Source organism: Pelmatolapia mariae, linkage group LG3_W, assembly GCF_036321145.2.
Source record: "Pelmatolapia mariae isolate MD_Pm_ZW linkage group LG3_W, Pm_UMD_F_2, whole genome shotgun sequence".
Lineage (NCBI taxonomy): Eukaryota > Metazoa > Chordata > Actinopteri > Cichliformes > Cichlidae > Pelmatolapia > Pelmatolapia mariae.
In genome coordinates this window covers 58,465,313-58,493,142 of record NC_086229.1, presented here as the reverse complement: position 1 = coordinate 58,493,142, position 27,830 = coordinate 58,465,313, and the positions used below count along the sequence as shown (strand labels likewise).

General features: G+C 37.3%; 1 protein-coding gene across 1 annotated transcript; it reads left to right on the top strand.

Annotated features, from left to right (window-relative positions):
• The first annotated feature begins 629 nt into the window (after window positions 1-629).
• On the top strand, window positions 630-27,093 carry LOC134624681 (tripartite motif-containing protein 2-like). The gene is made up of 14 exons (XM_063469703.1): window positions 630-808; window positions 8,712-9,388; window positions 12,409-12,557; window positions 13,676-13,856; window positions 14,000-14,259; window positions 15,483-15,621; window positions 15,717-15,902; window positions 16,879-17,074; window positions 19,476-19,579; window positions 19,660-19,827; window positions 19,954-20,122; window positions 23,073-23,143; window positions 23,279-23,419; window positions 23,532-27,093. Exons 2-14 carry the CDS (start codon window positions 9,290-9,292, stop codon window positions 23,682-23,684), a joined length of 2,016 nt encoding a protein of 671 aa, XP_063325773.1. The 5' UTR covers window positions 630-808; window positions 8,712-9,289; the 3' UTR covers window positions 23,685-27,093.
• The last annotated feature ends 737 nt before the right edge of the window (window positions 27,094-27,830 follow it).

The window sequence follows — 27,830 nt, the reverse complement described above, 5'->3', positions numbered from 1 at the left end:
TGACCTGATATTTTTCTCTTTTTCAAACCCTATTGATGAGTGTGGAGGAAAATCCCAGATCAGCCATTTCTGAAATACTCAGACCAGTCTCTCTGGCAACAACAACCATGCTCAAAGTCACTTTAATCACATTTTTTCCTCATTCTGATGTTTGGATTGAACTTCAGCAGGACATCTTGACTATGTCTTCGTAGCTAAATCATTGAGTTGCTGCTGTGTGATTGACTCATTAGATATTTGCATTAAAGCAGAAACTTATATCATGAACCAGACAGAAATAAACACATAAAAAACATAATATTTAGAATATATGATGAATAAATAAAACCAGCAAAACTTGACTTCTCTTTAATTTAATATTTGATTAAAAACACAATTCTGTTAAACGTATTTTTCTAAAACAATTTTGAGTGGATTAAAGGTTGATCAGAGGGAGAGAGACACAGTGATAAAGAGAGAGAGAGAGCCTCCCTCACTATCACTGAATAACTGAGTAACAGAACAGCCAATCACCTCTGCCCTGTACTCTCCATCTCGCTCCTGATTGGTGGATGCTGCAAAGATGACTGATTGGTGCGTTCCTCCTCTTAACCCTCCTCTTCATCCCCTCCCTCCTCCGTGTGGTGGTGGTGGTGCTGCTGCTGCAAGCTGCTGGTGTTGCCGTGACGATGATATCCTCCCCCTCCCACACACACACACACTCACACACACACTAAGAGGAGAGGCAGCAAACAAGACGCTCTCGTGACGCGATGGCTTCAGGCTGGAGAACAGACAGCAGTGATCGGCTGCGTCTGAGGAAAACATGGTGAGTGCTCGCTTTAATTTCCAAGATGAGAGGACAGAAGGACGACTGCGCAGACAGATGGATGGCTGGATGATTGATGGGTGGAGGAATGTGTGAGGATGACAGCAGCAGCAGCTGTAGCATGCTGTGTTTTCTTGATAGGCAGAGAGAGAGGGAAGAGGGGAGGATGGACAGACTGCAGATGGATGAAGGTGGAGGACTGAATGAATGAATGAATGCAGGAACAAACTGATCAGCTTTAAAGCACATACAAGCCTGTGTGTTTGTGTGTGTGAGTGTGTATGTTTGTGTGTGCTTTGAGTGTGTGTGTGTGTGTGTGCGTGTGTGTGTGTGTTGTCAGGCCTCTACATGCAGGTTAGCATCCTGAGTGCTAACAGTAACAGGAGGTACGTCACTCCTGTGAACCAAAACTGGGCTGATCTGCTTTCATTTCTACAGCCACATATAAACAGAGAAACACATACAGATATGGATGGATTAGCAAACAGACAGCAGAGGCAGGGAGCAGCAGGTCAGAGCTTGTTTGATGTTTGAAGTTAATGTTTCTTCATTTAAAGTCAGTCGAGCGACTACAAAAAATAAACTGACCACAGAGATGAAGAGAAGATGTTGAAATTACTGAAAAGATGCCTACTTAGCAATAAAGATACAGAAAAAAAGCCAGAGGAAATGAAAAACATCTACAAGAACAAGCAAAACTGACTAAAGAAGATATGAAAAAGGCACAAAATCGCTGCAAAGAGACCCAAAACTGAAAGTTAAAAGCAAAACAAAATAACAGAGAAAAAAACACAAAGACACAAACTACAAAGAAAATCAAACCGACTGCAAAAGAAATGCAACAGTTAAAAATGTGCAAAATCTCCCCAAAGACGCATCGAGTCACCACAAAGCGAAGCAAAGCAATCAAAAATGCAAAAAACATATGCAAAGCAATAAGAAAAAGTACTCCGAAAGAAGAAAAACAACTGAAAAAATCACTAAAGAGATGCTAAATAACTTTTAACAGATGCAAACATTCAACAAACAAATAACAAATATAAAGAGATACTAAATTAAAAAGACAAGATACATCTGACTATTCTCTTCTGCTTATCCAACACCAAGATAAAAATCTAACATTATAAAAAACACAAAGATTTATAAAATGAAAATAAAAGAAACACTGTAAAATGACTATAAAGAGACACAAAATTAGCATGAAAAGATGCAAAACAGCTACAATGACACACAAAACGAACACGACAGATTTCACACACACAAAAATCATCTCCACACAGAAAAAAAACCCTGAATAGGAAACAAAAACTGTAAATCACTACACAGACACACCAGCAACCAGAACAGAGGCAAAATGCTGCAAAGAAGAGAAGCAAAAATACTGCAGAGGACATGAAACAAGAAGAGAAATAAAATATATGAGATAAGACGAGCATTAAAAGATGCAAAATCACTGCAAAGGTGAACAAAATAAATAAGAGTCACAAAACATTAAGGATGGACCAGGACTTCATTATCATCGCAGTTATTGTGTTACATTTAAGTTTGTAACTAAATAATTAGAGGTTTTGTAAATGGTTGTATCCAGGACAATCTAACTGATAACTAAGCTTAAGTGTTTGAGTTCAAGTATGTTATGACCACATGGTCAGTAGTGACAAGCATGAAAATATATGTCTGCAGGATGAACTGGATGAACTACAAATTACTAAAGAAGGAGCAAAGCTATTAGAAAACACATCAAAATGATTACTAATCATCCATTTACTTAACAGCTCATCCTATATAGTCTATCCTAGCTGAGTACAGAGTGACAAGCTGGGTCACAGAAAAGACTGGATGACTATGACGAGATAAAGAACAACTCTAAAAAAAAAACAAGATGAGAAAAGGAGCCAAACTAAGAAACAAAAACAGAAAATTGAGTATAAAAAGAAAAAAAGATATGCATGAAGAAGTCACAATTGCAAACTAGCATAAAGATAGTGAAAGAGAGGTGCTTTGATGAAGTGCAAACATAAACTGGGCATAAAATTAAAAAGCCTACAAAGACAAAGAAATAAATCAAGTGATAAAACATTTTCAATAGAAATCATGGAAAAAGAAAAAGGTAATTACAAGCTATAGAAGAGAGACAGAGGAGTGATTAAAACAAAAAGAAAAACAGAAACATTCCCACGGGAATACAAAGGGAGACAGATCAGATTACCTGACTCTGTGTGTGTGTGATGGCGCACTGTTTATTTACTGGTAAGCTCTTCAGAAACTGGTTCCACTGGTACGTTTCTCAGGCTGCAGGCAGGATGTTTTGGTTTTTTCCTTTTGACTTCTAAAGAAATCTCACAATCCTCTAATGGACGCTGCTCTGCTGAGCCAGCATGATGTAAGTCTCTCTCTAATTAAATCAAAGTATTTCGTTTGTAATAATCATAGAGTGCCTTTTGTTTAACCGGCATTCAAAATCAAATGAAATTAATATATTACTATGTCAGGTGCCTGTGATGTCTATCTTTTAATGATTAAAACAACTTTGATTACTTATTATTTCTGATTTAAATGATGACTTTCCATTCAGCGTGTGCTGTTAGCTTATAAAATGTTCATATATATGTAATTAGTTAAGAGTTTCAGTTTCTTCCTTTGGAGTTACTGCAAGGAATCATTCATTTCCATCTTTCTATGGCCTCCATAAATCTCTTGAAAGCCAAGCAGTAACTTAGGTCAAGGTCAAGGTCAAGGTCAAATTTATTTATATAGCACATTTCAAACAGCCAATGCTGCACAAAGTGCTTAACAATATAAAAATGGCATTAAAAAGCAACAATGTAGAGTCGCCTTACTTCTAACTTTAAGCCTCAACAAAATCCAAACAAATAAGCTATTAAAAAACAAACAAACTTGCAAACAAAAGTTTATGGAAGCTATACAAAATTAGCACAGCTTCCATAAAGGGAGAAACTATGCACACGGACCAAAAGCATTCTTTGCATGCTGGCTGTAAATATTTCTGATGTACACATGGAATTTTAACAGAGCTGTCTATGGAGATCTACTCATGTTTGGAGCCTCTAGTGGTCTATAGAGGAACTGCAGTTTTTTGGACTTCAGGATCTTTTAACCCCTGACACTGTAGATGCTTGATGAGCATATTTGGTGTATAGACAATGAGCAGCCTGAGTTGATCTCAATTTAGCTTTAAATGGTAAGACTGTGAGTGCAGATGATTTAACAGCAGTTTGAGCTCATCTGGCCAAAGGACCTTTGAGGTGAGGCACCCGTCCTTCCATATTTCACAAGAATCACTATTCCTCCTACAGTATTTGTCAGATTTTAGTGAAACTTGCACACAATGATCACCTAATAGTTCTTCACCCAAAGCCAAGGTCAAAGTTAAGGTTACATTTATTTACAGGCAATAACCTGTGAATAGTGATGAACTGTGAGACCGATAAGCTACTAAATTGTTGATGTTACTGTCTCTAATCTCTTTGAAGAGAGCAAAGTGACTCCTACAGAATTACTTTTACAATGAAACTGTCCACGATAGATATATATTGGGCTTTTAGTTGCATTATTTAGACTTTAATAGTGCTGTACCTTTACTAAAGTGGGGAACGACATGAAAATATCTCAGTTCAAGACCATTGTGGTCAAAAGATGACGATCATTTTCTTCTGCAGTAATTTACATTTGCTGGGAGTTCCCGGCCCATTCATTATGATACAGGGAAAAGCAGAAGCAGGGAGATGAGCAGCATGACAAAACATGAACACTAGGAGCTGAAATGGAGGTGGGTTGAAAGCAGCTTGCAGATGTGCACCAACAGCAACTGTGGGCAGGTTAAAGCAACTTATATAGCGTCCTGTGTAAAATTTAGTTGCTGGATGTGTGGATAGGTTTGACTTGTTAGCTGATATAGATCTGAGCAATATAGTGTAGCTATTCCTCAAAATAGTGTGAGAAGATTAAACACAAACAGGTCAGTGTGAACTCATGTTTGGACAAATATAACTTTGAGCATCCACAGAACATGCAGATACATTCAAAGCATTGATGAATCGCTGACTCTTCTTTATGAATCTGTTCGAAAGAAAACAAAACAGAGAGAAGGGGTTCGATTGTCTCTTTGCACTGTGACAGTTACAGGCAGCCACCACACACAAGCTCACACAAACACCCAGACACAGCAAAAGCATTATAGAGCAGGGAAGGACTGAGAAGAGAGAAGAGTGGAAAGAAGGGAAAAAATAATTTCCTTCAATGTACCACGTTTGTGTGTGTGTGTGTGTGTGTGTGTGTGTGTGTGTGTGTGTGTGTGTGAGTGTGTGTGTGTGTGTGTGTGTTTCAGACAGACATAAAGTGTGAGCTTGTCTGTGTAAGGTTGCTTTCACGTCAGGAGAGGTCGTGTTTTCTGGGGGAGGAGGTGTTAAAACAGGATTATATACAAGATCAGAGAGAACTCGTAACCATAATCCCTCCTCTTTATGAATTATTCATGAAAATATTCCTTTTTATATTTTACACACAGATATGAGAGTGTATGTACAAAGACACAATGAAAAATAAACCTAGACACCAGACACAAAGAGAGAAGGAAAGCAGCCGGGCTTCCAAAAACAACACGGCTCATAAACCTTGTTTTGAGAACTAGTTTAAATTTACATGGATTTACAGCAAAAGAAAAGCAGCCAATTACTTAAAACTGAAAACATAAAAACAACAATTTCTCTTATAAAAATGATATTATTTATGGCTTTTACACTTACCTGTTTTTATTTACATATATGTTAATTCATAGTAATATGGTAATTTAACTTACTTTTATTAAAAATTCAAGTGAGTTTATTTATAACAAATGTTAATAAAAATCCTTCTAACAATTAAAGAAAAATGTTAAATTTACAAGAAAGAGAAAAAAGAAAAATCAAAAACATTTGCAAACCATAATTAAGAACATAATTACTAATGCAAGAACAACATTTACTGTTCACAAAGGCACACAGTTAGTTATTCTTCACATCTGTAATAAAATATGACATTCTTTTTATTTTGATTGTATTTTGTTTTATTTGCAGTGGTGTAGAGTATACACACAGTAGTTAGTATTAAAAGTTTTTAAATGTAAAATTATTTTCATCCTTGCATATGAAGCACTTAACATGATTCATTAGATGCATGTTTCCCCCTCAACCCACAGGCAGTGATCCTGCATCTGTTATGGGGTTTCCTGCTTTATGTGTACAGTGCACTGTACACTGGTAGTGTGTGATTAGTTAAAGTGTTGTTGTTTTAAAGAACTGACTGATTAATGTGTTTTTTCTCCATTTTCAGTGGAGAAAAACATTTTTTCTATCATGTGCTGTAGGACCATAGCTAAAAGTCTATTTTTAGGCGTTCACACTGATTCAGCATTATTACCACCATCTCTGTGACTTTAACATGATAGTAAAAAAAACAAACAAAAAAACAAAACAAAAAAACAGACCTGGAACACTTTGTGAACCGAGCCATAATCACTGCAGCTCTCAGCACACTGCCAGCTAAATTTAGACTAAATTTCTGGGATTATAGAGGACATGATTGCTTCACTTTTTGGTGTATTTCCTCCTAGTTGGTGAACCCCCTCACCCCAGTCCTGTGCAGTCTGTTACTATGGAAACCAGAACCTCCCTCCCCACCCGGCTCCCTCTCTATTCTCCATCACTTTGAAGACATTTTGTTGACCTACATTACTGCTTCCAGAAGCTCTTTATAGTATTTTACTCCACATTTGCTGTTCGTGGTGGTCCAACAAGCAACGACATGCCGTCATCCCCCTGGCTCATGGCATCTGTCCATGGGCTTCCAATACAGGTTAAGCTTGATGTACCGTACCATTTGGGAGGCTATGCAGTCAGGTGAAATATTAAACCCACCTTTAATGCATTATATTTATATGATAGAGGGTGAGTAGCAACCAGATGCAGCTAATCAAATGCATGTGGTTAACTGCTTATCAACACCTCTATAAAACTGAAATTTTGATAGTCGTCAAATGTGAAGCCATCTGTGCAACAGCATAAGGTTGCATAAGCAAAAGGAAAATTATCCCAAGCACACAAGTGAATGTTTAACAGAATGGCTGAAAAAGAAAAGAACCAAGATGCTGCAACGGCCCACTCAAGTTCAGACGTCACCCTGATTGAAATGCAGTGGTGGGACATTAAGGGAGCTGGTCAAGACAATTCAAACCACTTTATCTACATGTAAATCAAATATGTCAAATTTGATTTAATTTACCAATTAAGAAATAATTTTACAGTTTGCCAATATTTGTTTTTCCTAAACAATATTAAACAATCCACCTGCAACACACATCTGAGAAAGTAATTAATTATTAAGTAAGACAAAGAAAAAACAAGAAAGCCAATCAGATCCAAGTAACACCGAATAATGATTTTTATAAGTTACAAACAAATTTGAGTAGTCTAGTTCAGTGAATATAGGTTTCACTGACTACAAACTCACTAGCCTAGATTATTGTCAGTCAGCTAGCCAAAACTGATTGGAAAGGTGGTTCCTCACAACAAGTCATATTATTTGTCAGATAATTGCATTAAAAATGCTTTGAAAAGGACCAATGGCACAAACATGGTTGAGAAGTCCAATTCAGTGACTCAATTCAGTGCAGGTGAAACATAGCAGACATCTGCTGCCAGTGTTAACCAGACAGGGCATATCCCTCAATTTATACCATCGAAAGGCCAAACTGAGTTATATAAAAATTTTATCTTTTAGTCGTCATAAAGGGGGAATTAGCTACAGAGACCAATGATGTATTTCATACCAGGCTTTTTAATGGAATAAACTGGTAATTTAGCTCACATTTAGAGACAGGTTCAAATGGCCACTGGAGGAACTGCAGTTTTTGGAACTTCTTATGTTTCATTTTTAAGCAGTGCACATTGCTGCTTGGTTCTCTTTAAAAGAAAAGCACTCTGTGCTGTTCTTTGTGATTAGATAAAATTCCTGAAATTAAAATGTAGAAAAGAAACTTCGGGAGCACCAGAAATAACATTTTTTTAAAAAATTACTTTCTTTCAGACCGAATTTGCTACATCCTATGGCATGTTTGCAGACTGTAACCAAAACCCCTCAGCTCCACTTTATGGCCAGTAAAAGCAGATCACTGGCTAGTTCATTCAGAGGGAAACTCATACATGACACTTGGCCAAGTAACTGCAGGATTTTGTGATTCCGTGAATGCCTGAATAGATAAAAGGCATTGCACACTCATTACCCATGGAAATACCTTTTTCCCAATGCCATAAAGGGTTTTCATTTAGTGGCAGCAAGAAGATCAACAGTTTGAGGTACTATAACCCATCCATCTGCTTCCGCTTATCCTTTTCAGGGTGGCACTGGAGTCTATCCCAGCAGTCACAGGGCGAGAGGCAGGGTACACCCTGGATAGGTTGCCAGTTTGTCGCAGGGCTAACACACAGAGACAGACAACCATTCGCACTCACATTCACACTTATGGGCAATTTAGATTGATCAATTAACCCATCCACATTAACTGCATGTCTTTGGACTGTGGGAGGAAGCCGGAGTACCCAGGGAGAACCCACGCAAGCACGGGGAGAACATGCAAACTCCACACAGAACTCAATGAACTCAGGACCTTCTTGCTGTGAGGCAACAGTGCTAACCGCCGTGCCACTGCGCTGCCACTATAACCCACATTTATTAATTAAATTTAATCTACCTGATTTAATCTTAAAACTGAGACAAAGGCAAAATGACAAAGTATGAAGGAACACAGTCAAGAGTTAGAAGCTTTAGTAAATAATCTCTCTTGTCTCTCCGTGTTTATCTGCTTTTCCAAGTAATCCTCATCCCTCTCTCTGTCTCGTTTCTGCAGGACACAGTGTGATCTGCCCTCAGCTTGAACCCTATGTGAATCAAATTAACACCATAGTTCATTGCTTTTCACCCAATCAGACCTAAAGAGGATTGACTACTTTCATTCACGCGGTTTATGTGCTTGAAGAAACAACACATGGAAGCAGAAGGATGTTTTAAATGGGATATGTACCTAAATGCGGACACCTGGACACTCTTTTTACCCATAGTGGAATAACTTACGCCAAGTTTCATTGACTACAAGCTCACAAGTCTGGATTACTGTACCCTGAAATGACAGAAAAACCAAACCTGCATCTGGATTTCTGGCATTCTCTTTTGGGTGTGAAATGTTGACGTGCTTTTCCAGAGATCTAGCATCCGTCAAGAGTTATCACAAGGAGTTTATATGAACATTTGATCCTTTTCTGTTGAATACATAATGGAATAAAAGGGTGACAGAGGGAGCTTACAAAAGCAAACAGTACAAATATACATCTGGAACCTTGTATACAAACATAGAGCCCCTTCCCCTGGCTGCAGAGTGGAAACAGGGGTGTGTTTGGAGGTTTACCCTCACCAGGCTGCCACTTGCAGATGGAGGCCCACCAACACTCCCCAGATAGCAGCAGTGAGGAGTGCACCGTCCTGGAGGCTCCACCTGGCAAAAACGCCTGCCCACAACATGCAGTGAAGGTAGGTATTCAATAAGTATGCAAATGTCCTAAACTGCATATGAAATGTGATATGAAAGCAAGCAAAAACTTGTCCACATATCACTCAAAGCCAAAATTAGCTTAAACCTTGGAAGTCAATTTCAGTTGGCTAAGAATAAAACTTTCCGGTAACCATTGTCTTTGATCTATTGACTTAGTCTCTATGGGGACAAAGGCAGTTTTTGAGGGTTTCTGGTGTAGCAAATAAATATCTGGATAGGTTACTTCCTATTCTACCCGCCACACAGACTGTTTAGCAGCATGCAACCAAAGCTTGTTGAAACATCAGTGGTACAAAAGGAAACCAGAAGTCTCCCAATACCATACAAAGTTATGCCTTGCCTAATTCTGTATCCATTTATATTTATGCCTGACCTCCATATTATAATGCATATTTATTTTTATATTCAATCCATATTTATTTGTTTTTATTACCTCCAATAGAGGCTGTCCCTGCCAGCTAAACTGAAACTGAAGCCAAAGATGGGACATCTGCCTACAACCAGTGTTGGGGAGTAACGGAATACATGTACCGCCGTTACGTATTTAGAATACAAAATATGAGTAACTGTATTCCGTTACAGTTACCGTTTAAAAAGGTGGTATTCAGAATACAGTTACTTTGTTGAAATAAATGGATTACACGGCGGTACTTTCCTGTTTCATATTGTCGCGGGTCAGGACTGTTTGGGTTTGTTTGACAGCTACACTCTGTTGTTCCAGGCGGCAGCGTTACGGTTGCCATGGTTACAGGGTGACGCTCTCTCTCTCTCTGCGTGTTTCCTGGGTGAGAGAGCGCTTTTTTGTTGTTGTTGTTGTGCTAAGCTAAAAGGCAGAATGCTACAGGCCTCATGGGCAGTGTAGTCCGTGCTGCAGCGAGAATGGACTACCATACACGTTATGTGTCTGTGAGCGAGGGAGGGAGAGAAAGGAAAAGTCCGAGCTGTCACGGAGCAAAAACGGGAGCTGGAAGCATGTAAATATAATAATAACCACTGCAGCCAAGAAGAGTGCCTGGAGAGCCCATTTGTAAGTAAGCTATTAAGACTCAACTGTACACTGTGTTCGTGTTTTCCTCTGGAAAAAATAAGTTCCGTTGGAGCAGCCTTTCAACGCCTCTCTCTGTCTCTCGCTAGCAAAGTTGACCCAGACAACAAAGTAAAGCTAGTTTTCAGCTACGAGCCCGACACGGAACCCACCGTATTAGCCAGATGTCCCTTTACTACGGTTCGGAGCCGCGGACCTTCAGTAACAGTAATAAATCACAGCAATAGTACATTCACGTAGTTGTAAACAGCATGATAATATATTAAGTAATCCAAAGTATTCAGAATACGTTACCCTCACTGAGTAACGTAACGGAATACGTTACAGAATACATCTTGGGGCATGTATTCGGTATTCTGTAATGGAATACATTTTAAAAGTAACCTTCCCAACACTGCCTACAACACATGACAAGCAGTCGAGTTTTGCACAAACAAACAATAACTCTTTGATGTTTTTGGACCTGGGTTTGGTAGTATAACCCTAGATGAACAAAATGAGAATAATTCAAGCGCCATTTAACTTGAATATCGGATGTTTTCACAGATTATGTGTGCTGATGACATCAGGATTGATCTTTTGTGAATTTATGTAATCTTGTATTTTTTTTTAAAAAAAAGAGCTTAAACACAGAAAGTGCTTAGGTCCCCCAACAACTAATATATTGCTTGAAATTTTGATGATGATCCAATGGAAACTAAAGCTTTTTCTTGATTCATGTGACCCAGACCTTTGACCTATGACCTTGAAGCATTGCATACTAAAACGGTGTATGTTATTACCTTTGACCACATGGTGGGAGCAGAATGCTAAAATCATTGGTTTTTATCATGTAAAAACTTACGATTTTAACATATATTTTTACACAGTTCGTGATTCTGCGAAACTCTGTGGTGTAATTGTAACATCGTATGGAATTGTATTGCAAAAAAGTGCATGGTACAGCACAGTCTAAGCATATATATCATACTCAATATAGTTTCTTTAAATATTTTCTTCTATGTGAACTTTGACCTTTGGCACTAACAAGGTCAAAGTCAAATGCTTAGCCATCCTAGGTACTCATGTTGCCCAAGGCCTGGTATATACCTGTAAAGTTTAAAGATGAGCCATAAAAAAAATGGGGTAATATAACATTTTTACTGATTTTCACTTTTGGTGTGACCTTTACCTCAACCTGATTTTCAGCAAAAATAAAATCAGCTTGAGCCTTTATGGATGGGTATTTTCAATATAAATACTTAGTAACTTCTTTAACTTTCTACCTGAGCCGATATGTATTTTAAGAAATCTTTTGACTATCTCATTCCCACAGTAGCATTTAAATTAAATTCCAGAGATTATTTGTCTTTCTTGAGAAAAGTCCTGGGTCCAGAACACTGTCACTCTTCTATTCTATTGTTCTATCTTAAAAAAAAAGAAAAAAAAAAAAAGATGTGAGGCATTTAGGAACATCTGTGTTTTGCTGCAACAAACAATCAATGAGCATTGCCCAAGTGACTATTAAATGAATCTACCATCAGACTAAATTTGAAAATGACATCTTGAAAACTGTGGCAACTAGCCTGCTAAAACATGGCCAGATAAACAGACAAATGGAACCAATTACATAGTAAAGACTGGACTCTAAAAGACTGGGTGGCTGTAGCTCATTAAGTAGAGCAGGTCATCTACAAACTAGGTTTAAAAAGTTGCAGTTTTATAGGAGGTCAGTCATACATATAGAAATGACTGAATCATGTACTGCAAAGTGTAAGCCCAAAGCCTAATCTATGTTGTCTATATGTTGTTCCCATTTAATCCAGTTACTGATTAGCAACTGTACAACAATGAGACTAAACTAAAGACAAACCTGCATTTTAAATATATCTAGGCTATCATGGGGCATTAAATTCTTAATAATGCACCTCTCTCTCCTCTTTCCTCCCTTCATGTAAACCTTTCCATTTGCAGGTTGCTGACTTGTACTGCTCTGCCTGCAAGTGCGCTCTGTGTGAGGACTGTCTTCCCAACCATGCAGAGCACCCTAAGGTGGCTCTCAGCCAGGCCCTCGAGCAGCACCGCAACAACCTGCAGGAAAGACTGGGCACTGTTCAGGACAGGTACAGGTTGAAATACTTGATACAACATTAATAAACTTTATTCAGTCCATTAATCTGTGCCCCCAACAAACCCTTATGTTAAACTGCTGTGCAGTGGTGCTATTTTCCATTTATCAATAAAAACACACACACACAAAACAAAAATTCTAATGCTGAATTACTTTTTTTTTTAAATATATTATAAACTGCAGAAGTAAGGCAATGATAAATATCAGCTGGAGTTTATTAGGATTTTATTATTTTTATATATTATATATTTTTTAGTAATTCCCTAAGACCAGGAGAGGGCTCTCTCATTAACCAAGATTCATTTAATAGTCACTTGGGCAATGCTCATTGATTGTTTGTTGCAGCAAAACACAGATGTTCCCTAAATGCCTCACATCTTTTTTTCTTTTTTTTTTTTAAAGATAGAACAATAGAATAGAAGAGTGACAGTGTTCTGGACCCAGGACTTTTCTCAAGAAAGACAAATAATCTCTGGAATTTAATTTAAATGCTACTGTGGGAATGAGATAGTCAAAAGATTTCTTAAAATACATATCGGCTCAGGTAGAAAGTTAAAGAAGTTACTAAGTATTTATATTGAAAATACCCATCCATTCACGTATGGAATTATTAGTAAACAGGGAATAGTAAGTGTAGGTCCCACATTCAAAATGCACTTAAAATACTAAAAGTCACATTTTTCCCTTTGCAGAAAATTGGAAAAAATTAAAATACAAATCAGCTGATAGCATTTAATTCTTGTAGCTCCAACAGGTACAAATGTATTTGTACCTGAGAACAAGCTGCATAACAACTGACATATTCAGTTAAGGTATAATGTAGGCATACTTAATATAACTCAGTCACAAGTAACTATTAACAGACAGTGGATGGAGGAAAGAAGAGATGCTGACATCTGGTGGACAGTGAGCAAAATACAGTACAAATGATTTACCAGGCTATAAAATCTTGACATTAACAATAACATGTTATTAATTTTTCTCAATTAAAAATACAGGTTGCATGTGTAAATATTTAACAACATAAATGTAGCATAAAGAAAGCTTCCTATTGTTGTTTTGCAAATTAGATATGTAACTGCTTTTCTCTTTTGTACCTGTCCTTTCTAGACTTCCTCAGATTTCAGATGTACTGTCCTTTGTTAAAGAGATCCTCCAGCAGCTGACCAATCAGAGGGCTTCGATTGAAGAGGATATTCAATCAAGCTTCGAGGATTTACACAAGCAGCTGGATGTTCGAAAGAGTGTACTCCTGATGGAGCTGGAAGTTACATATGGACTCAAACAGAAGGTAAACAGAGTTTGTTCAATTTTTCCTTTGATTCTTTGTTAAAAGTACAACCTCTTCAGTCACTGAGATAGTTCTTTAAATAAAACACATCAAATGAAACAGTCTGAAACAGCCTAATGAAAGTTTTCTTTTTCTGTCTCCAGGTTCTCCAAGCCCAGATAGACAGCCTTCTGCGGGGAGAGGGGGACATCACAGCCACCTGTACCCAGGCAGAGGAGGCTCTGGCTGGAGAGCCCTGTGTGGCGAGCCTGCAGGTGGAGCGAGAGCTGTGGGAGAGGCTGGGTGAGCTTGCTGGTCTTGGTTTGCCATGCCAGCCAGAAGAGAATGACCAGCTGGATCTGATGATGGAGACAGATGGGCTGAGGAAGTCCATACACAACCTGGGGACTATTGTTACAACCAGGTGAGACAATTCAAATCAATTTCAACTCAGTTTTATTTATTTAATGCCAAATCACAACAACAACTGCCTCAAAGCAATTTATATTGTACAGTAAAGATCCTACAATAGTACAGAAAAACAGAATAAACCCAAAAGTCAGACAACCCTGTATGAGCAAGCATAGGGGAAGGAAATGGGAAGGAAAAACTGCCTTTTAACGGGAAGAAACCTCTGGCAGAAGCAGGCTTGGGGAGGGTCAGCCATCTGCCGCTACTGGTTTAAAGTAAAAGGAGAAAGATAAGAAAAGACTGTGGAAGAGAGCCAGAGATTAATACTAACTAATGATTACATGCAGAGTGGCGTATAAACACATAGTGAATGAAAAAGGTGAGTGAAAAAACCCCCAAAAAACACTGTACGTCATGGGAGCACCCCAGCAGCCTAGACCTACTGCAGTGTAAAACTTAAAAAGTTTTAAGCCTAATCCTAAAATCAGAGAAGCTCATTGAGACTTGTTTGTATCATTTATGCACAGCTCCCTATAAGATCCCACCACAGCATTTCAGTCAGGCTGAAGACTGGAATGGGCCATTGCATCACCTTGATCCTTTTCATTTACAGCCATTCTGTTGTACATTTGCTGCTGTGCTTGGGAACATTGCCTTTTTGCATGACCCAATTTGGCCCAAATTTTGCAGACGGCCTCAACTGACTCTGAAGAAAATAAGAGCAATCAATAAAATCCGCTGTATACCAAAGTATTCCAATCAATGATAAATAGCAAGATGTTTTAGCTGTTTTAGGTCTTTTTTTTTTAGAGAACAACAAACTGTTTTTCCAGGCTAAATTGTCATTTTCTAAATTAGTAAAGATTATTAAGCGCTCCAGCTTATCAGCTATCTGCTTTAAGGTGCATTTTTGAAAGTTATACCAGGAAGGCAATTAATTCTGATTTAAGTCTTTCTTTGTCAGAGGAGCTACAGTATCCAGAGTCGTATGCAGTGACGATATAAAACTATTAACAAGATAACAAACTCTGTAAAAGCAGAGTTCAGGTAGCTGCTCTGCACTGTGTTGGTATAAGGCACTGAAGAAGATAACAGCTGAGGAATTATATCCACGGCGGACACAGTCTCTGAGGGGATGGGGTTTTGGGACATTTCAATGATGATGAAACATATTGAACCCTGTGGTTTTGGATTTAATGCCATTTCATCAACACTAATCTTTCTTCTCGTCCTCAGTGCGGTGGCAAGCCAGAGCGAAGCCATGGGTGCAGGTCTTGAGCAATGCATTGTTGGGCATCCTGCCTCTGTTACCATTGTAACAAGAGACAAGTCAGGGGGAGCCTGCAAGAGTGGAAATGCGATCCTCTCTGCTGAGGTTCATTCTACACCTAAACTCCATAAAATTAAGTACTACTCTGTGTTCACACTTCAATGCAAACAGTGACAAAACATTATCATGTGTTGATGTAGGTATTCACACCAGACGGCAGCATAGTAGATGGTGAGATAGTGGACCACAAGAACGGGACATATGAATTTGTGTACACGGTGCCAAAGGAGGGTGACTTCTCACTGGCTCTCCGTTTGTATGACCAGCACATCAAAGGAAGTCCATTCAAACTGACTGTCACCAAGACTCTAGAGGCTGAACTAGACGTAGGTGGATCTTTCTTTCAATATTAGTACATTTCTACTGTCCATTTGGCAAATAATGTCTAAATTCCTTTAATATCATTTGTGATATACACCAACAGCCTACGCTTATCCTTGGGGTGTCAACCAGTGCTATTCTGTCATAGCCAATGGCACGGTTCATTCCTTTAGCATCTGTGCTGAAGGACACTGGATGGGGGCAATCGTGGCTCAAGAGTTGGCAGTTCGTTTTGTAATCGGAAGGTTGCCGGTTCAAGCCCCGGCTCCAACAGTCTCGGTCGCTGTGTCCTTGGGCAAGACACTTCACCTGTTGCCTACTGGTGGTGGTCAGAGGGCCCGGTGGCGCCGGTGTCCGGCAGCCTCGCCTCTGTCAGTGCGCCCCAGGGTGGCTGCCATCACCAGTGTGTGAATGTGTGTATGAATGGGTGGATGAATGAATGTGTAAAGCGCTTTGGGGTCCTTAGGGACTAAGTAAAGCGCTATACAAATACAGGTCATTTACATCAGGACCTGAAACAAAGGACCTGAAACATCAGCTTATGACATTACTGAGAGGAATCTGACACTCACTTTTTAATTATTGTTATGAAGGCCTAGTCAAGTAGTTTTACCTAAACCTAAGAGGTTGTTAATCCTCTTCCCATCAAATGAAACTTGCATTCAAGTGTGTCCAATCTCACTGCAAAACTTTGTGCTAATTTCCTCACACAACACAGAAAAGCTCATATTGTTGACCACGTCGTGCTTGTCTCTTGAAGTTCAGAGTTCTTGAGCAACAATGATCCAACAATGAAGCAACATGACTTAAGCAATTAGTCCATTTACTTTAAACTTGAAAACCTAAATTTATTTGATTGAGCTTACCCTATATTCATCGATACATTGACTTTGGCAAAGGATGTAGGAAGATTTCCAAACAAAAACCATATAACCTTTATAGTTACTGTGTATTGTGTTTCCCTTTTTGCTTTCTCTCCAGGTTTCTCCCTCTACAACAACGGCAACCAACTCAGCAGCCAATGCTACGCCATCGACTGGCTCATCTGAAGGAGCAAAGAGACGAGGAAAGTCACCTGGTCAGAAGAAGAAAGGTTCAAAGAGGGCCAGCAGTGCCCTTGGTACCCCACGGCGCAAAACTCAGAACCCCATTGAGGACGACCTCATTTTTAGGATCGGTGAGACATTTAGCTGGAAGAAATGAATCGTACAGACAGACTAGGATATTGTACACTTGCTTTTTTAAAGCTAATATATCCTCATTTTTGTGACACTGAAAGGCCCTTTTAATGCTTCAATCAATTTGGGCTTATTTCTCCCCATCATATGCATCATTTTTTCCAACATGGTGGAGTTTTCATCTGGCTGATTCCAGTGTCTGTTACTTGTTTCATGTTACAGTTTATGAAGGGACTAAAGTAATGACATTGTGAATTTTAAAAGCTCAGATTCATCAAATTGTCAGTATTGTAGTATTGTTTTTTTTTTTTTTTTTTTTTTTTTTTTTATCTTAGCACACAAGTATGATGGGACTGTCAGAATAATTCTAGTGTTGACATCATAGCTAATCTTAGATTCTCCTACCTTAAACACTTCATAAATTTGTCCTGGAATTGCACCACACATACGAACATTTTTGTTTTAGAACAATCCAAATTAATTTGAATTAATTTGGATTAATCTTATTTATTAATTAAATAAGACAATATAAATCTTCCCACTAGTGCTGGGCGATATGACGATATATATCGTGTGGACGATAGAAAAGTGTCTATCGTGCCATTTGTCTTCTATCGTTTATATCGTACTAACCCAAATTTTATAAATTATTACATGAAATATATAATTAACCCTTTACAACTGGTCGGAGCAGGTACACTCCGTTTTACCTAACTATTTTTAAATCCCTGTAGAACTGGAACCACATAAGGTAGTGCAATAATTTTTTTTGCATGTGAAACCGGAGTTGTACTTACATCTTATGCCATTAGCTTGTCCAAAGTCACGGTTTCCTTCCACATATAACTTTGCAAAAATTGCATAAGAAGCACTTGCAGCAACAAAAACACAATATTCCAGAAACACGCTTTGCCGACGTTCATAAGACTTCCTACGTTGGCATATACGTCAGCGCGAACTATCGCACGTCCGCCATTACCTGCCCGAAACCGGAAGTGACGTCATTTTCGCGAAAGGGCCTTATAAGCCTATGTTGGTGTTTTTAAAAGACATGTTTGACTTTATGTTTTTCTGTATCGTTTCTGGGATGCTTAGAACTCAAATTACACTGTTGGAAATAGTTTATTTTGATGCATTATAATATTTATTTTCATTTTTCCTGTAGTATATAAAAATTAGTGTATCTCAAAAATAAAACTATGAAGACACTCAAAATAAATTTCTCGTGGTTGGAAACTTTTGTATTTACAGTTTTGAGGGATACACCGCTTAAATTTTTTTTAACTAGAAATATATGTAAAAAACAAAAAAACGATTTTCAATTTTTTTGTAGTTTATTGCACTACAAGTTTTTGCAATTTATGTAGTTACTATGGACTTAATGCATACATATTATTAAAATTTGGGCTATAACGGTTGTATTGATATATGGAAACTTGAAATACTCCCACAAATGGCACTACAGCATGTAAAAACAAAGATAAGCTCTGGCGGACTTGGTTCTATGGTAGGTCTTAAAGGGTTAAATAGCCTGTGGCAAATATATTAGTGTTGTCTTCTCACTATACATGCTCTTAACTTTATGCAAGTAAATAATATGGTATAAAAAATGATATTTTTCGCAAAGAAACTCCGTCTCGTGGTTTGCTCCTGTACGTGCACCCGGATTTGCGACATACTTTACGGTAACTCAAAACAAAGACTGCACCCTCGGCACTCGCTGTTTGCAGACTGCGTACTTTCTAGATGACCACAGGTCAGGTCGTATATCGTGATATATATCGTTATCGTGATATAAAATAATTCATATCGTGATAAATATTTTTTCCATATCGCCCAGCACTACTTCCCACAAATAAACAAGTCATTTCAACAAAAAGGACAGGGTTTGAGACCGTTAACATCATCACATAGTGCCTGACTGTAAAAAATACAATTGCCTCCCTGTATAATCCCATCAATCCAACAAGCAAAAAGTTGTTGAAAACATGCTGAAGACGACTTTGATATTCAGCTAAAATGATAAAGGTGAAATGCCCAGTTTTAGTCTTGATAATAATATTCCACTCAAATGTCTTTTAGACCTCGCTTCAATTCATTCAAAACTTAGGTAAATGTGAAATGGTCTTCCCATAGAAAGCCTTTCTTCAAAGTCAGTAACACAAAAAGAAAACATGAATTTTCACCTTTTACTTTCAACAAAATTTACACAATTTCTTTTTAAAATAGAAAGCACAATCCATGGGTATTTTGTGCTTGAGGGGGTAGGTCTAGTCCAAATGTATGTTCAAGGAAACTTGAACTCAAATTGATGCTTCATGCCAAAGGTTAGTGTCTCAGTTGTAGATGAAAACATTTCTATGTATAATGGAATTTAAAATCATATTTTGCACTATTCAGGAACAAAGGGAAGGAATAAAGGAGAGTTCACCAATCTTCAAGGAGTAGCTGCCTCTTCCAATGGTAGGATACTGATCGCTGACAGCAACAATCAGTGTGTCCAGGTATGGCCTTCGAAAAGCTGCAGGGTTCATATAAAACCCCCAAATTTATATTGAAAATTAAAAAATGTATATATTTCCAGATTTTCACCAATGAGGGAGAATTTAAGAGTCGTTTTGGAGTGCGGGGACGATCGCCAGGTCAGCTACAGCGTCCAACTGGTGTAGCTGTGCACCCCAGTGGTGACATCATTATTGCTGACTATGACAATAAGTGGGTCAGCATTTTCTCCTGTGAGGGCAAGTTCAAGGTATGTGTGCTGATATGTCTGGGTTGAAGGGGTATTGTACTTTATTGCAAGCAAACCCTCATTCTAATGTTTTCTGTGTTGTTGATTTATGCAGCAATCTTATTGCTTGTATTTGTTGTTCACCAGGCAAAACTTGGCTCTGGCAGACTCATGGGACCAAAGGGTGTGTCTGTGGACCAAAACGGACATGTTATTGTGGTTGACAACAAAGCTTGTACTGTCTTCATCTTTCAGCTGACTGGAAAGCTTATTACCAAGTTTGGAAGCCGGGGCAATGGTGACAAGCAGTTTGCAGGTAATGTGGACTAAATTATATTATTTCATGTAATTTAATTCCCAAAAATCTACTATGGGCTGTTCATTAAAGAATAAATATATATAAAGAAGAAAAGGCAAATATATGAAGAGAAAATGTTTGATTCTGGATTGTCTTGAGATTAACGGCTCTTTAAAAAGTTAGTACTATATAGAAAACATTGATGTTTTTAACCCCATGAGGTCTGAGTCATCACTGGTAATGAAAGCAGTACTAGCTGCCCTAACCCCATTTTTTGGTGACCAGCACAAAGTATAAGAAATATAAAGAGTCAGTTAGAGCAATTAGATTGCGTACCCTTTTGTCCCCTGACTGCCAAAACAATGAAAATGATACGTCCTAAAGGTCAAAAAAATGAAAATATCAGTAATATAAAATCAAATCCCTTTTCACTGTTCCTCTCAGCTACAAATGAGCAAGAAGTAATAAATATCACATTAAAATGTAAAAGTAAGTCTTCAATGGATTATCACGACATAAATATGTCTGTAGTTAAACAGGTTATTCTGAATATTGCTAGTCCCTTAACATATGTCTGTAATTTATCATTTCAGTCCGGTTGTTTTCCAAAAAAAATGAAAATTGCAAAAGTAATACCACTATACAAAAGTAATGACAAACACAGTTTTACCAATTATAGGCCTATTTCTCTACTGCCTCAATTCTCAAAAATTTTAGAAAAACTTTTTAATTCAAGATTAGAAAAATTCCTTGAAAAACATCAAATAATAAATGTTGGTCAGTATGGTTTCAGAATGCAAAGAACCACTTCAATGGCGATAATTGAGGCAGTAGAAGAAATTACTAATGCACTGGATAAAAATAAATATGCAGTTGGTATTTTTGTTGATCTCAAAAAGGCCTTCGACACAATCAATCACTCAATTTTAATGGATAAATTGGAAAGATATGGTGTTCGAGGGAAAGCTGGTAACTGGTTAAAAAGTTACCTAACGGGTCGGGAACAATATGTTAGCATAGGGCATTACCATTCAGAGAAACTTGGTATTACATGTGGTGTTCCCCAAGGGTCAGTGTTGGGACCAAAACTTTTCAATGTTTACATAAATGATATTTTTGATGTTTCTCAAGTACTTAAACTCATACTGTTCGCAGATGATACCAACATATTTTTCAGTAGCGATGATTATACTGATCTTGTAATGACCGTAAACAGGGAGCTAAAATTAATAAAAAAAATGGATGGATATAAATAAATTATCATTAAATATAAATAAAACTAAAGCAATGTTTTTTGGTAATTTAAAATATAATATAGAATTACCAATTATTATAGAAGGTGTACCCATTGATAATGTGAGTGAAAACAAATTTTTGGGAGTCGTAATTGATAACAAAATTTCATGGAAACCCCACGTCAGACACATAAAAACCAAAATTTCCAGAAGCCTCGCAGTTTTGAACAAAGTGAAACCATACCTTGATAAAGATGCACTTCGTACTCTGTACTGTACCCTGGTTCTTCCATATTTTACATATTGTGTGGAAGTGTGGGGAAACACATATAAAAACACAACTAATCCATTAGTCACAGTACAGAAACGAGCACTGCGTATTATTCACAAGGCTGGTTATCTAGATCATACTCACAAACTCTTTCTTCAGGCAAAGTTACTTAAATTCCAGGATCTGGTTAATTACAATACATCCATAATCTTATACAAAGCCTTTAATAAAATTCTACCTGCAAATTTACAATCTATATTTGAAATTCGAGAAAGGGCTTATAATGTGAGAGGCTTTGGAGAATTCAAATTACCCAGAACTCGAACAACCCGTAAAGGTTTTTGTGTGTCTGTATGTGGTGTGAAAATCTGGAACAGTCTGAGTTTACAACTGAAACAATGCAAAAATATTCATAGATTTAAATTCCTCTACAAACAGTCGGTCTGGTCACAGTATAATCAATGATGGTTTTAGTGTACTCTGAAATGTCTGTTCTCTTACCATTGTTGGTATGGATTCCAAGGGAAAAAAAAAGAAAAGTGTGTGTATGTATGTATATATATGTACATGTGTGTGTAGATATGTATGTATGTATGTATATGTATGTGTGTTTGTTACTTGTAATTATTATTGCCTGTTACCTGTGGTAGCGCAATTTATAATTAATATATTCTGTATTCAGTTATGAATGGTTCTATTTGTTTTGCTTGGTTTTGTTTGTTTGGTTTGCAACGATGGGCGTAGCTGCGGGAAGCTTATTGTTTTTTGTTGATGAATGAACATAGGGGTGGGATTTAATAAGTTTTCTTCATCCCACTCCTTTTCAGGTACATTTTGCTTGTTTTTGTGCACTTTATGTTCAATATATGTATTGTTGTGCCTGAAATGAACAAATTAAAAAAAAAAAAAAAAAAAAAAAAAAAGGGATTGGGACAATCACCACTGATGGCTTAGATCTGAGAGGGTTAAAACATTTACCCCACAACTTTTGGCAATAAGGGAACAAACAACATTTTAACTTGCATTTCTTGTTTGTCCCAGGCTTTGAGGCTAGGGTTGTAGTTATCACTGATGACCTCAGAAGGTTTACGTGCGCTAATAAAAGTACTTACGTGATGGTTGACAGTTGAATAATTAACTTGCTAAGTCTGAAAATTGATTTAAGAACTGAGTGCACTTGAAATTCTGTTTAAAGTTTAACCCTATGACATTTAAATCACTTGATGACCTCAACCTTTAACTGTAAAATATTGTACATTTTGTTTTTTCTTTTCTTTTTTCCCTTTTTTCTTTTCATTCTAAGAGACTTCAAAAACTATTCAGATATACAAATACCAGTGTTACCTTTCTCTAAAATACTTGCGAATTGAAAGTGTTAAAAGAGGCTGAAGCTAATTGAAAATACATTATTCGTTGTACAATGTACAACCTATTTCTTTGTTCCTGTTTTTCTTTCCTAAAGGTCCACACTTTGCAGCAGTGAACAAAAACAATGAAATCATTGTGACAGACTTCCATAACCACTCTGTTAAGGTACAGCATTTTACCGAGCTTAAAGGATAGTTTTAGTGTAATTTTATGGTAAACAAGCAAATATTTCATGTTAAGTCCAAGAATGCTTTCAGAGGATTTAAAATAATATATCTTTATCATTATTTCCCTGGTCAGGTTTTCACGCTTGAAGGAGAGCTTGTACTGAAATTTGGTTCAAATGGTGAAGGGAACGGCCAGTTCAATGCTCCCACTGGTGTAGCAGTGGATATTAATGGGAACATCATTGTAGCTGACTGGGGCAATAGCAGAATACAGGTAAAACTTTAAAATATGAAAAAACTTTTATATATGGTCAAACTTTAATATATGAAAGCCCTACTGTGTAAGGTTTTTATATATAAATAATACATATCTTCGACATTTCCAGGTGTTTGATGGCAGTGGCTCCTTCCTGTCCTATATCAACACATCAGCAGACCCTCTTTATGGACCCCAAGGTCTGGCTCTGACTTCAGACGGACACGTTGTAGTGGCTGACTCTGGCAATCATTGCTTTAAAGTCTACCGCTACCTACAATGATGGAAGCTTGGATGATGATGGGGGATGGTGACGTGGACAAGTGGAGACAAGTTGATGGTTTAAATGAAGCGATAGAGTGAGCACTGTCAAATAATATGAATTACTGCATGAGCCTCTAACTGCTCCCTGTGAATGTGGAAAATGGGATAGAAAAAGTCAGTGAAAAAGTGTTCAGTTCCCATTCTGGGTTCCAACCAGAACTCATGACGGAAGTACCTAATTTGAATATTTTTGGTGATTATTATTTGGTAAGATCATAAAAAAATAAAATGAAAACAAAACATTGATAGCAGATGAGTCTCAACAGGGCTTAAGATCGGCTCACGTGAAAATCTCAATAATTTCCAGCTGTCATACAGACATTGCAGAATGGGATGTAGATAAAAGTTATGCAATACTAGTTCAGAGATGTCAAATTTGAGAGATTTAGTGTCTATAAATGGACTAATGAGGAAAGCTTTAGATAATAAAATGAAAAAACCAAAACCAAACAAAGGCTGCAAGAGAGATGATAATGATTTCTTCAGAAACAACTGCTTACTAAATTTATGATGTGGTCAGTGAGACATGAAAAGGAGCAAAGGCATTAATATGGACACAAAGGGACATAATGGAAATAATGTGGAGAGAATGAATTGAAAGACTGAAAGTTTTCTAATGTTCTGCCTTCTTGTGCTGTATGTAATACACAAAATAATTGATTATGAGCTAAAAGAGACCTATGTCTTCCAATTTCATTACATAATTAGAGACTTCCACTGTGGATTTGGTGCCACACTTTAACATCCCTTGAGCAAAGCACTTAACTTAAAGCTAGCGCAGCTGGAGAGGACAGCAATTGTGCTGAAGCATACAAGATTTTATTTGTAAATATGACAAAAAAAAATTCCAAATTTATAAGACATAGACCACTTTTAGCCCAAAGTGCATTGTTTGTACATTAGGATTGTTTGAACATGGAATGTTATTTTGATCCCATATAACAGTATTCTTTACAAATTTTAGGTAATAGATTCATTATTAGAAATGATTGCTTGGCTCTACTTCTGACTGTCTGAATTAATGACTGATTGACTTGATTTGACAAAAAGCATTGTGTGTCTGTGCTTGGTTTGAGTGTTCAGATATTTTTTTCCTGATAAATCTGTTGCAATGAGAAAAAAGTGAAAAATTTATCCTATATATTTGTGAAGATACGTTTAATAATATTGCATAAGCTGTAATCAACATATTTGGAATCAGTAACAGCAGCCGTCTTTTGCAGGAACATTTACAGGTCTGGTGCCCTCATGAGGCCTTTGAGCCATTCTGTTTCCATTACATTGTAGGATCAACTGATTTTATGATGTGAACAAACCAGTTTTACAATGTCAAGGTCTGTGATACCAATTCACAACACATAAGTTAACAGAACTGATGTCCCATGAGATCAAAACAACAACAGTGACAACAATGGAGGGGACCAGGATGGTTGCTGCATTTACAATTGATGTGCTCCCTAGAACTCCTCTCTATGTCCTGCAGTTGAAATGCCCTATTTTTACATATTTCTCTATGCTTGTCACCATGGCAACAAAATATCAGAATTTGGGGGAAGGAATTCTAGAATGCCTCTATTCATTCTTCCCTATTGACAAGGATACAAGAATGCTTTAAGAATTCTGAAAAACTGCTGTTGCCTGCTTGTAAAATTCCACATATTCTGTCAAAAAAGAGAATACCTCAGTGTTCTAGAAGCATGCCTGTTGTTATGTAACTGTTGACATCAAACATATCAAACATCTACCGTGAGCTCCCATTTTACAAGTCTAACCTAAAAGACAATTTACAGTAACGTCAGTAAAGTATAGTTAAAGTAATGTTAAAGTCTCAAGCATTAGCCATTTACATTCGGAAAAGTGCTATATACCAGTAATAATGAAACTGCAAAGCATTTACATAAACTGTTGAAAAGGCAAGACAAGAAATTATGTTATTTCCATCTGCGATGAGTTGGGGAGATTTAACATGCACTATTAATATACTTTGTTGATTGTGGTAGTTTAAGTGGCATCACATTAATTACTTACACATTTAGTCTTTACTGAAGTAGGAATTGAGAAACTCATCATTATGTTCACAGTTGGTCAGAGATTCTCTAAGTTATATATTTTACTACTTCTATTTATTGCTTATGTATTATTTATTTATTTATCTAATTAGTTATTTTTATCTTGCCATTTGATTGTGTTACACCATGTGCATTTCAATTCATAAGTGCCCGTTACATTTCTTCTTATTAGACATTTCAGTCTTTAGGCTGTATTGAAATGGGACTGGGATTAGAATTGCTGTTAATATTTTGTCAAGTTTCCTTATTTTTTTTTAAAATCTTTTGTTGAATTAAAAAGTCAAGCTTGTCAGTTAGCAAAAACAGCTCATTAGCACCTCATTTTGGGATCAACAACACTTTTAACTCAAAACTAATAAGTTAGTTGTAAAAACAGTGCAGTACAATGACCAACCTTATAAAAACATTAGCTTTAAATGGCTAATACTGCTGTTTTCTTACATAACTGATTACAAGCTAGCTTATTAATTTTGACTTGTTTGTAGCCGTCAGTTTTGATGTTGAATGCTGATCATTTTTTCACATAGAAACAACAAAATCACTTTTAATAACAATGAAACAACTTCGTCTTCAATACAATGACAGTAAACATTATTCAGTCCAGTAAAAAAAAGTTTGGCGTCTCCTCGTTTGTGTAATTTGTTAGTCTGTTCATGGATTTGTTAAGACTATATTTTCTAACATAAGCATCCTGTAATGCTGCTAAGTATCAGATTTTGCTCATCAACTTGAAATAAGATCTTTTGATTTGTTGGTACTATTGATTGTTTTAAAGAAATTTGACTGTATTTCCTAATGTAACCTGGGCTTTGTTTACTGAATATTGAGCCTTAATGTTGGTATTACATATGAATGTTGTTTGATCTGGTAGCATTGCCTTCTCAGTAATTTTGATGTGATGACTGTTTTGGAAAAATACAGTAAAGATTTAATTACAATTTCAGACACAAACAGCTCATTTGTAGCCGACACAACCATTAAAAGGAAAATTTTCTTTTGGAATCCTGAAAAATAAAAAATAAAAAATGCCATTGCACATATGTACAAATGTGGGTGTTTTACGTGTAAGATTTTTAGCAGAAAATGCAACAGCATTGTGTATTGCACTGGTTTGATTTTTTTTCCTGCAATCCTATTATGGTGTTTTAGAAGAGAGCTTTTAAAATACTGATCGCTTTCATACAGTGTCACTTTCAAGGTCTTTCTCGCTCTGTAACTGCTGTCATGTCTGTTCACTGTTATGGGCTATGACTTAATATCCACATACACTCAACACTGAAAATAAAGCATTGATTCCTGAATAGCAGCTGTTACTATGGCTTGGTTTTGTCCAAAATGCGAACAATGTCAACTATTTTACCATCTATGTACTTGGAGAGCCTTAGTCACAAATGTTAGAAAATATCAAAGGTTTACATGATGGCATAGGAAAGTATAATGCCTATCATATTAAGAAAGCAGTGTTAAATATCTCTACACGTGACAGTCTTATATTCTCATTTCTTTGAACAACTGCAAAATGTTTATATAACATTCTTCAAACATCACTTAGTCAATTTTTTAAGATATGACTACTCTGTGTTTGGAACGGTTCACAGCCGAGTGTGAAGCGGTGGGAATGAGAATCAGCACCTCCAAATCTGAGGCCATGGTCCTCAGCCGGAAAAGGGTGGATTGCCCACTCCGGGTCAGAGACGAGTTCCTGCCACAATGGAGGAGTTTAAGTATCTCGGGGTCTTGTTCACGAGTGATGGCAGAAGGGAGCGGGAGATCGACAGACTGATTGGTGCAGCGGCCGCAGTGATGTGGACGCTGTACCGGTCTGTTGTGGTGAAGAGAGAGCTGAGCGTAAAAGCGAAGCTCTCAGTTTACCGATTGATCTACGTCCCTACCCTCACCTATGGCCACAAGCTGTGGGTAGTGACCGAAAGAAAGAGATTGCAAATACAAGCGGCGGAAATGAGCTTCCTCCAAAGGGTGGCTGGCCTCTCCCTTAGAGATAGGGTGAGAAGTTCAGCCATTCGGGAGGGGCTCAG